This window comes from Streptopelia decaocto, assembly GCF_964273445.1.
Source record: "Streptopelia decaocto genome assembly, chromosome: 10".
Classification (NCBI taxonomy): domain Eukaryota; kingdom Metazoa; phylum Chordata; class Aves; order Columbiformes; family Columbidae; genus Streptopelia; species Streptopelia decaocto.
In genome coordinates this window covers 2,907,347-2,918,578 of record NC_138665.1, presented here as the reverse complement: position 1 = coordinate 2,918,578, position 11,232 = coordinate 2,907,347, and the positions used below count along the sequence as shown (strand labels likewise).

Below are 11,232 nucleotides of genomic sequence, written 5' to 3'. Positions count from 1 at the left end.
CAGGAAGGATTTGCAGAATGTGATTTCTCCAGGCTGAAAGTTTGAGGCTGATGGGTTATTTTGCTCTGGAGCAACAGCTCTGCCCATTGTGATGGGTTTTGTACAGAAACCCCACGGACAGAAAGCCCACGTTTTGCCCTGTGTCTGTGAAGCCAGACCTCGCCCGCAGGCTGGCTGGTGGTTGTGTGGGTATTGGAGAGCGTGATTGATTTGAAAGCTCTTGAAACAAAGCTATTTTGGGAGCCCGCGGGGTTCATCTCCTGAGCCCACAGCCAGGATCTGTGCTGAGACATGGGGGTGGGACTGCTGCTGTGAGCATCGCTCGCTGCCAGCCCAGGGGAAGGCAGCGCCAGGCAGGTGAAAGGCAGGAAAATACTCCGTGGAAGAAATAGTTTAATCTCTTTATTTAGTGCTGACATCTAAATACACGAAATAAATCCTAGATAAACTTGGAAATGACTCGGCCTTTGCTACTGGCACCTTTGGAGTGATCTTGCTTTAGTTTGTCAAGATGGATCTAAAGAAGCTGAAATACTTGTGGGAGGGCGGAAAAGCTGGGAACTGCCCTGAAAGATGGTTGCTGTAGGCTGGCGTCAGCAGTGCCGCTCGTCCGTCTTCCCTGGGGAAGGAGGGGAGGTGGGAGATGATGGAAAGGGATGAAGGACAAAGGAGGGGAAGGGCAACAGGAGGTGAGTTAAACTGAAGGAAAACTAAGGAGGGGTAAAAAAATAAAAGGCTTTTGAACTGTGCTCATCTGAGTGGGACTGGTAAAACATCAACACAGGTGGAAGAAGAATACGGGTGGGAGCAAAACGACGGAGATCCTCAGAGTCTGTCTGCGAGGACACAGAGCAGGTCCAGAAGAAGAGACCTGGGGACCGTGGTCTGGGGGCCAAGCGGCAGGAGAGCAGGTGCTGCTGGGGACATGTGGCCTTGGCCATGTGCACCGGGGCTGGCCCAGCCTGAACGATGCTCCAGATGAGATCACAACAGCTTCGGAACGGTAAAATCCCGATCCTGGGCAGACCAGGTGTGTGCCAGAACAATAGCTGGAGCCTGCGAGGTCTAGGAGGGGGACACACACGTGGGACCCCACTTGCACCCCACCCCGCAGCTGTGAGAGGGGCTATTTAGAGTCTTTGAATCATTGAATTGTTTAGGTTGGAAAAGACCTTTAAGATCATCGTGTCTAACCGTTAACTTGGCACTACGAAGTCCACCTCTAACCTATGTCCCTAAGAACTTCATCTATGTGTATGTTGAACCAACCCCTCCAGGGATGGTGACTCCACCACTGCCCTGGGCAGCCTGTTCCAATGCCCAACAGCCCTTTGCGGGAAGAAATTTTTCCCTGTATCCAACCTAAACATTCTCTGGTGCAACTTGGGGCCATTTCCTCTCGTCCTGTCACTTGTTACCCGGGAGAAGAGACCAACACTCCCCTCCCCATTTCAACCTCCTTTCAGGCAGTTCAGAGATCAGAAGGTCTCCCCCAGCTCCTGTTCTCCAAGCTGAACCCTCCAGATCCCTCACTTGCACTGTTTACACAACCTGCTGAAAAAGCCCCTGAATGCTGCTTGTGTTTCCAGCGTGGGATGGAGCGGGGCTACAGTTGTTTGGGAGGGACTTGTTTGATGTAGCTCTCGTGCCAAAAAAAAAGATAACAAAAGCATCCCCTGAAGCCTCGGCCAGGATAAAGCACGCACAAGCAAACGGGTCCAAAAGCAATCGGTGCTTCTTGCAGCCCATGGTGATGCTGCGTCCCCTCCCTGGTGGGCTGGGCTCAGGCTCAGCCTGTGTGGCGATTCAGCATCAGCTTTGGTGTCAGCCGGTCCCTGGCTCCGGGACCATGGGGAGCCTGGTCTCTCCTCTCCCTCCCAGCCACACACATCTTGCTCTGCTTTTCCCTTCTCCTCATTCTTTCCCCCACCCTTGCACTATGTTCGCCTCAGATCTAAGCATATCTATCTATATGTGGCACCCGCTCTTGGGCAGAGAGCAAAGCCCCACAGCTCTGTCGAGCTGGGTACGGCTGGACAGCTGGGATCTTTCGCAAATTATTGCTTCAAATAACCAAAGCAACAGCTCTAGGAAATAGTTGCATTTAGAGGCAAAGATGATTAAAAGAAGCTTCTGCCACTCATCAGCGCATCCTTCAAGCCCTTCAAAGGCATTTGCAGATGGAGTTGTATTGGCTTTTTGTGTGGTGGTGGTGCTGTGGGTTGTTTTTCTTTAAGCATTACAATATTGAAGTCCTGCAAAAAGAAAACAGATGGAGAAGACAATGAAAGAAAACAAGCCCAGCCCAGAGCCCCCAGGGAGGGGAGCGAAGGAGCGGCTGGGCACGGCCTCCAAATGCCCATTAACCACGTGCAGGGGGTCAGCCTCACCCAATGACAGCGTGTACACATTTTATATATATATACATATATATATAAACCCCCTCAATATAACTATAGATATCATATATGTCATTCATATCTATATGTCTAAAACATATATGTAATTTGTGTTTAATATAAAACATCGAAAGGCTGAGGGAGCTGGGTCTCTTTGGTTTGGAGAAGAGTAGACTGAGGGGTGACCTCATTAATGTTCACAGATATATAAAGGGTGAGTGTCAGGAGGATGGAGCCAGGCTCTTCTCGGGGACAACCAGTGATAGGACAAGGGGCAGTGGGTGCAAACTGGAACACAGGAAGTTCCACTTAAATACGAGAAGAAACTTGTTCCTGGTGAGGGTGGCAGAGCCTGGCCCAGGCTGCCCAGGGAGGTTGTGGAGTCTCCTTCTGTGCAGACATTCCAACCCGCCTGGACACCTTCCTGTGTAACCTCATCTGGGTGTTCCTGCTCCATGGGGGGATTGCACTGGGTGAGCTTTCCAGGTCCCTTCCAACCCCCGACATTCTGGGATTCTGTGAAATATAAAACATTGACCTGTGGTTCATAATATATATAACATACATGTAAATTTTGCACTATGTAAGTGCAAATGTAAGCTATTATAAATAATCAGCCTTTAAAATGCACAATATTTCAGTTTTAATGTATTATTAGAGATATGAATATTTAACAATTATGTTACAGTAATGAAAATATTCTTTTGTTGTCGTTTGTTTTCGTCTTTTCTTGTTTGCAGCCTTTATATTGAAAAACTCAGGGTTTTGCTCTGATCCAAAATACTTTTTCCCCATTTTTTCGTGTACAAACCCACTTATCGATATATATATATATATGTATGTGTGTATATTTATTTATTTATATGACACTTGTGGAGATGGGTTGTGATGAGCTGATGCTGGGCAGGGTCCCCCATTACCTGGCTGGGTGTCCCCGTGGCTGTGCAGCCCACTGTCATCACATACCCATGCTCCCTCTCACGTCCCCCCTCCAAAACTGCAGCTGTCCCAAGAATATCGGTGTAATATTAGGCCAGTGCTGCTTTTTTTGCTACCTGCAGATGAGGCACCGTGCGGCTCAGCACGTTTGCACGGGGCTTCCCGCTCCCCGCATTGCGATGCCGTGTTCCCTCTCCTTGCTCCGTCCCTGCACTAAGTCCTCTAATTCCCTTTGGATCTCTATTTACCACCTCAGCTCAGCTGTGGGGGGTTTTTGTTTCCCTGTGCAAGAGCCCCCGGGAGCAAAGATGATGGCAACCTCCAGCCCACCAAAGACACAGGCACAGACCCCCTTTTCTTTTTAAACTGGTTTTATTCTACACAATTTTTTTAAACAACATTCATAAAACAGTAATTACAAAAATGGGCTAGTATGGGATAGGTTTGTTTTCTTTTGTTTTGTTTTGTATACCAACAATCAGAAAGTCACATTTTGAAAGGACAGTCATACTTTTAAGACACACATTCAAATACTTTACTTCCAGATACAAAATCTGAAGGGAATACAAATTGCTTACAAGGAGCAGATGCAAAAAAAAATTAAAAATGGAATAATTTTAGACTTTGGGGCCTGACTTCTGCACTGAATTAAGTGGCTGCTTTCAGGCTGCTGGTTTTGGAGCTCCAGGCCCCTGGTAATAATAACGTTTGCAGAGCTGCTAAAAGTGCCTGCAGCCTTTTAGTGTCTTTGCAGGGGCTACAGACGCCCTGAGGGTGAGCGTTACCAGCACATTGGCAGGGCAAAGCAATGCATCCCACCCCAAAAACCTGCTGTTTCCATCAGCGATGGAGCTGATGCTGACCCAGGGCTGGAGCACAGCATCGGGATCCACGGACCGGAGGTGATGGCAGCAGGTTTGGAGGTCCCATTTTAAAAACAAGCTGTCACATGAATTACCCAAACCGGCCAAAATTCCAGCCTCCACCCTGGTGCTCTTATGTGGAGTTGGCTCCAAAATCCACCTATCTGAAAGCAAATATTTGGCTTTGTCCTGCTGCATTTCAGGGCAGGGGAGGGAGAACAGAGTAATTTCCTAACTCCCCTCAGCCTCCCCAAAAAAGTCTTGTCTCCTGTTTTAATGGGTTCAAATGGCTGAAACAGGATATGCTGGGAAAGCTCAGGCCTCGAGAAGTTGCGTCCTTTCCCGAAATGATTGGATTGAATGCACTTGGCGGCCAAAAACCCAACTGCATTCAGGCAATCTGGCCATCGCTGACCAGAGCATCAATGCTACGCAAAAACTTGCTCCAGTAAACAACTCGTCTTACATGCCATGATTAAAAATGTACAAAAAAAAAAAAAAGCTTCATTCCTTAGTAAAATAGACTTGCCTCTAATCCTATGGTTAAGAGCTACGCTTGTCTTGCTGGTTGGACGTGATGTAGGGTGAGCGTTGGGAAGTATGTTACAGAAACGGGAGAAGCTTTGGAGGTACAGAACCTCCTTCCAAAGCCGTGTTCTGCAGAAAACAGGAGGGACCGTTTGTCTTTCCTGGCTCGGCTCTGCCGGAGTTTTGTCCCCGCAGTGGCACAGCGGTGGTGGAGAGAGGAGACATGGGGGCACCACAGTGCCTGTCCTTGCTGGGAGTGCTAAGGGCATTGCAATGTTTGCAAAAATAAAGCGACAAAACAGCCCCGAAAGGGGTTGTGCAGGATGAACCTGCCAAAGCCCAGCGATAATCTTGCTGTCACCAGGACTAAAGTCCACGGAGCCACCGTGCCAAGCTGATAAAGCACCCGGAGTGATGCTCACCCCTTGAACACGGGGAAGGTCACCCCTGCAGCCACCAAACCCACTCGGAGCTGCGCGGGGATGGCAGCTCCATCCATCCCACCTCTGCTTTCCTTCTGAGGAAAAAGAAGGGATACAGCTTTATTCTGGTTTGCTTTGCCAGTGGGGCCCCTCCACACTGCCAGGCCCATCCCTGCCTGACGTTATGCAGAGGATGTTGGAGGGGTATTTAAGGAGCACTTGTCAATGATGTCACTCTCCCCAAAGGTTACAAGGGCGGCTGACATTTAAACAAAAGTGCCCAAAAGAGCTGCCCAAGTGTGGGTTTTTGCGGCAGAAAGCAGCAGCTCCAGTGGTGGGAGGCGCTGCTCGGCTTGGCAAAGGAACCAGGGCTTCCCGAGTCATTCCAGTTTCCTGCTTCCAGCTGGATAAGGAGAAACAAACTCTGCCAGTGTGAAAATTATTGAAGTTAAAATAACCAAGGTAACTCCCAAACAAAACTCTATTGGGTACAGAGGCACGTGAAAGCCGGGTAGTGGTTTGCAGTGAAGGATGGAGGGATGGCAAGGGTCTCAGCTGGATCTGCCCCCTTCTGCATCCAGAGAATTTGGTCTGAGTTCACCTTTATGCAGGGTGTTACATCTGTATGGCCACATACAGATGCAGATGTCAAGCAGGCTTAAAATCCACCCCAAGCCTCCCGAGATGCTGAACCAGAGTGATGTGAGCAAGCGCAGGTGAGATCCTCAGCACCGAATCAGGCTGCCCAGAGCAAATCGCTCTTAGCACCAATGTACCAACGCCAAAAGAGCCCCTCGAGCGCTGTGCGAAATGCTCCTGCAGCACTGTCATGCACGGAAGGACAGGAATGTCCTTGCCCAGCTGCAGCCCAGAGGGTTATGAAGCTCCTCGACTGCCGGCGTGGCCAAACTGGCAGCCCCAAGCCACCATGATGGTGGGAGGCAGAACCAAAAACGTCTTGAAACAAGGGGTCTCCAAGCCCCACGGTACCGCAGCAGACCTGCAACAGCCCTCAAGCTTTGACGGCAATTAGGATGTAGCCTTCCCACAGCGGGGAAATGTTAGGAAACCTCAAGCCCAGCCAGTGAATAGCCAGAATTTGTTAATTTTAAGCTATGTGACTTTAAGCTATATTTCCCTGGTTGTAGGACCTCAGGGCAGGGCACAATGCAATGAAACAGCTCTTGGAGATGGATCCAGCTTTGTTTCATAACTTGAAGAAGCTCTAAGCCGAGAATCACGGCACTTCCCTGGGCAGGTCCCACAGCCACTGCCCCACCAGCCTTCGCAGCGCTGGGGCAGCCCCCAAAGGCTGGGAGCACAGCCAGCCCCTCAGCTCGGCTCTCCTGCTCCATCCCTCAGCCAGAGCCAGAGGAGTTAAACCCGGCGCCTCACTCTGCAGCAGTAAAAAAAAAGAAGAAGAAAAGACAACAACTTGGTTTTGAACACCCTCAAGCTAGGGATTCAGAAGGCAGCCCCAGCCAAGCCCTCAGCACTGCTGAGACACGTCCCGTGCTTGCTGTGCACTTACACCAAGCTGCGCGCGTGCCCGCAGCTCCCCAAACACTGCAGGCACCGGGTGAAGCTGATCCCTCCCCGCTGCCTTCCACCCCCTTCCCACCAAGGGACTCGACCCATCCTTGTACCCTTGCTGGCTCCCAAAAATGGCCGAGCCTGGAGTGTCCAGCTCCACCTTCCTCTCCCAGAGCAAGGGAGCAGGGGAGGAATCACAGCCCGGCACTCACAGGAGATGGAGAAGTTTGGTGTTTTTACTCAGAAAACTGAGTAAAAGGTAGTTTTTACCATGAACGCTGCTTCCCATTCAGCCCTCACCCGCCCAGAGGAGGACGTGGGTGTGCTGGGCCGGGATGGGGAGAAACAGGTGTTTTAGTATGAATCTTTTGGCACCAGGTAGGGACCTCTTTGGCTTCACAGCACCAGACTATAACAGGGTAAAAGGATGTTTCAGGGAACAATACAATTTCTCCCTGCTCATAGATTCTCAGATTGCCACAATCCCTCCTCTCACATGCCACAAGTCTGCAAAAAATTCTTGCAAGCTGCCCAATAATCAAGGACAAATTAAACACACAGCAGCACCATTTAGCTGATAAACAAACCCCAAAATGCTTCCCTTTATGTTGACAGACTCTAACCTTTGCCCTTCTCGTTCCCATCTGTGTTTGCAGACAGGTGAACCTTTCATTGCTGTTACTCAAACATTCTTTCCCCACTGCAGAATTCGTCCTTGTCCTGACCAGGGGCAGGATCTAAACCAGACAAAGATGCTGAGGGTGAGTTTGGGAGGCTGGTACCAGCTGGATGAGGGGTGGATTCTTTCAACCAAACTTGGGTGGCCCATGAATGCACCTCGTCACTCAAAATCTAGAGACTAGAAAGTCATGGGCAAAGACCAAAATGTAGGGGGGATGACCATGGGTACCACCATCCCTCCTGGGATGAGAACTGTCCCCTGCTGACACAGGGCTGACACAGATGCCACTGCAGCGTTAAGCACCCACTGCACCGAATGCAGACTCCTCCCAGGGCAATGACTTCTACAGGCAGGCAGAGCATTTAAGGCAAGAGGAAATCTGTAGAAATTTGGGCTTTGAACCATAAATTGCCTTACGAGCCAGGGAGGTTTTACCGCAACGAAGTCTCATGCAAAGCTGGGAGCAGCCGCTCGCTCGGGCCAGCTGTGGGTTTGAGGCAGCTCTGCTCATCCTCTTGTTGATCTGAAGAAGCTACTTCTTGAATTTAAATCCCTCATAAGCTCTTTTTCAGGGGGCATTAAGATCAAAAAACACGATTTAAAGAACTTAATCAAACTCCAATATGAATGAAAGCCTCAAAACTCATGAAAGGAGTTACAATACAACCTATTTCTTTCCTTCAGCTGTCAGACGGCTTTGAAGATGCCCCACTGCCAACGCTCCTACCTGAAAAGCATCGCTTTAATGGCCTGCCCTAGGCTAAGCCCGGCAGATTCCACCGGCGCTGGAGCAAAGGCACGGTGGTTCGGCTCCCCGCAATGCACGGGTACCTGCACGTCCTGCCTTCCAGGGCAGCTCCTGCTGCCGCCCGTGGCGTCCTAAACCAAGCAACAGGCCAGCAGAGCCACAGCGGATGATGCAATACAGGCAATGAGGGGTAACACCAGTCATAGAAAAGAGTATCGAAGAAAGAGACAAACGGACATCGCGTTTTACAGTCATAAACAGACATGTCACAACACACCGATTAGTTTTCCAGCTTGTAAGGGGAGAGAAGGGCCACAAGACCACAAGACCTTATAATGCATTAGCCAATGCGGATTAAAAACAGGGCCAGAGGGGCATGCAGGATCCTGAGCCTATATACAAAGGTCCCACTGCTGACTGCGGGATGGGGGGTGTCCACTGAAACCAAGTTTCCACAGTAAAGACTTGTCTTGGTTTTACGAACCCCTGCACTCGCCTGGGGACCAAGGGATGGCACATGTTCCTGTTCGGGCTTCTCATTTTTTAATGGCAGGTGAATAAAATGAAAATCCAGGATAAATGCAAACAGGATAAATGCGAGCTTTGTTTCTTTCTCTCTTCTGAGTTATTCTTCCCAGGAAAAGGTACCCTGGTCCCTCATTCACACAGGGACTCACTGGGGTAGAAGCTCTGTGCCACACTCATTAGCACTACTTGGAGATAACGAATTTCTGCACAGGGCTGAGCCCTGCCTTTGCTCGGCGTGGTGGGTACCATGGGCTGTGCTATTTTCTTGAACTCTCTCCCCCTGGGGACAGCACTGACCCTGCACCGGCTCTGCACCGCAGCGCACAGGCTGCAAGTTAAATGCTGCCAGGGCTTTTATACCCTTTGGAAACACCAGGCTGACTTGTGGTTATTGCTGCATAATACACAACCGGCCCCAAAAAATCACAGCGGTACCCTGTGCCCCAAGCCAGCCGCCTCCCAGCACAGAGTGAACCCACAATACATGGGGCTCTGTCTTGACCCTGTGTGCCTTGATGCCTCTGAAATCCCATCTCAGCATCTTGCAGAGCCAGCTTCCCCGCTCTTTTGCACCTCAAAAGCCCCATCGTTAGTCACTGGGTGAGAAAACGAAGGTGGAAAGTGGCTGAGGGACCTGCTGCTCTCGTCCCTGCGTTTTTAAGGCATATTTCACAAGAGGAGGATGCTCCTGTGTGGCTCCATCCAAGGAGGGCAGCAGGACCAGAGCAGGACGAGCTCCCCATCGCCCCCGCTGCAGCTCCCTGGGTGCACGGGAGAGCAGTGGCAAAGGAGAGGAGATTAACGCAGGACTCGGTGACCATGTATGTGGTCTGTGCATCGGACTAAAGCAGCGTTTCCTCCTTCACATCTGCTGGCTCCAAAACAGCCTCTGGTGCTGGACAAGGAGGGGGCTGCCTCGCTTGGACGTGACACCAGAGGAGAAGGTTGGACAGCTGCAAGGTTCAACATACTCCATCCGTGGCCTGCTTTAAAAAGGCATTTATTAAGTGTAAACTTCTGTTGTGACGTATAGAAAACTGGAGAGAGGAGCGGGAGATGGATCAAGTTTAAATCCTGGTGAGAGTTTTCCTTAGAAAAATGGTTAGAGGAAAAAAAAATGTGGCTTTGAAATCAAACCTGTCCTGAAAGAGAGAATTTCTGCTAGTTAAAAGCCTTTAACTAGAAGAACTTTTTTGTGTTTCTTCCTTTACAAACATAGTGCATTTGTAATTATTGAGAATTACAGTCCGTCTAGAAAAAGACCTGTGCTTGGGCTATGGAGAGGCTGCTGGTGGCGACAGCGAGTGTCGGTGAGCGGAGATGTCACTTGTCACATGTGCGCTTCGGAGGCAGGACAGCCCGGCAGCAGCTCCCCGTTCACCGTGGTCTCTGAGACCAGCATCTTGTCTTTGCCGGAATCCAGACGCTGCTTCTTCAGCATCCTCTGATGCACCAGTGGGACGACAGAGAGCACCAAGCTGCCGATGATGGGGGGGACTCCGGCAAAATAAAAGGCTGCATCATAATTCCCAAAATAATCATTGAGGTATCCTGAAAGAGAAGAACAATGGTGGTTATAGTCACGTCAGTCTAATACCGAGTTGTCTTCTCCCTCGAGTGAGAGCTGCAGCTTGCTTCAACCACCGGATTTGGGGAGATTTGGGTTTTTAAAACAATCCTTTTTTCCATTGCATTCCTTGGAGTTTTTACAGCCTGGATGTGCACAGCCAAGAAGCAAAGCCTCAGCCATCCTTTCTATTTAGCCAGGACAGGAAACAATCAGACACATCTCAAACAACCCCAAATGCAAGCTGAGACAATATTCAATGACCTGACATTTCAGGTTGCTCTTCCTAATGCCTTGCTGGCCAGGACGTAATAGGAAAAGCAGGCAGGGGCTGTTCCTCTGCAGATTGCCACCACCTGGAAGCTCTGCTTTGCTTACGGGTATTTTATCTATCAGAGGGTGTCAGAGGAAACATACATTCTGCCAGTTATAAACAATAACCAATCCCTTGAAAACCAATTTGCTTCTGCACGTGTTAGTTCAGCAAGTTCTGACACAGCCAGGCACCCGCAGAGAATAACGCACTACCATTCCTTGGTGCTGGAAAACCCCGCTGAGTTTTCCCCTGTGTAGACGCTTGCCTGGGGATTATGTCCATGAAACAAGACCCTTCACCCAGCCCTGCACCGGTGAGCCCGACCCAGCGGGTCCTGCAGCAGCACCTGAACAGCCAAATGTCTGCAACCCCCACGCTCCTTCACAAGGGCATTAAACTGAATTTTGCTGCCAGAAGCAGAAAGATCAGAGGTGCTTATGCAGCTTTAGCTTAGCAATTGCTGTTGCAGACATTCTTCTGCTCAAGGGCCAGCTTTGGCAAAGGGCTCGCTGTTAAGGACGTTGTGGTTATGACTATGCTTAAACACATAACGAAGTTTTGGGAAGACTGAGGCTCAGGTGTCTCCATCTCTACCTTTGACTCAACAATCCAGGGGCTGAACTTACCAGTTGGCAATTAGTCTCTAGATATCTAAAAGGACTTCTAGAAAACCAATATTTGCCAATTTTTAGCTCAGCTTCAAGCAG

At 49.8% G+C, this 11,232-nt stretch overlaps 1 protein-coding gene across 2 annotated transcripts in view; it reads right to left on the bottom strand.

Moving 5' to 3' along the window:
• Positions 1–607: 607 nt before the first annotated feature.
• SLC16A2 (solute carrier family 16 member 2) overlaps positions 608–11,232 on the bottom strand; it is a 42,440-nt gene continuing 31,815 nt past the window's right edge. The window contains exon 8 of one of the 2 annotated variants that reach the window (XM_082061590.1): positions 608–10,193. In XM_082061590.1, the coding sequence (XP_081917716.1) occupies positions 9,973–10,193 (221 nt within the window). In that variant the 3' untranslated portion in view covers positions 608–9,972. The remainder of the gene's footprint in view (positions 10,194–11,232) is intronic. The other variant, XM_082061591.1, reaches the window with a different exon arrangement.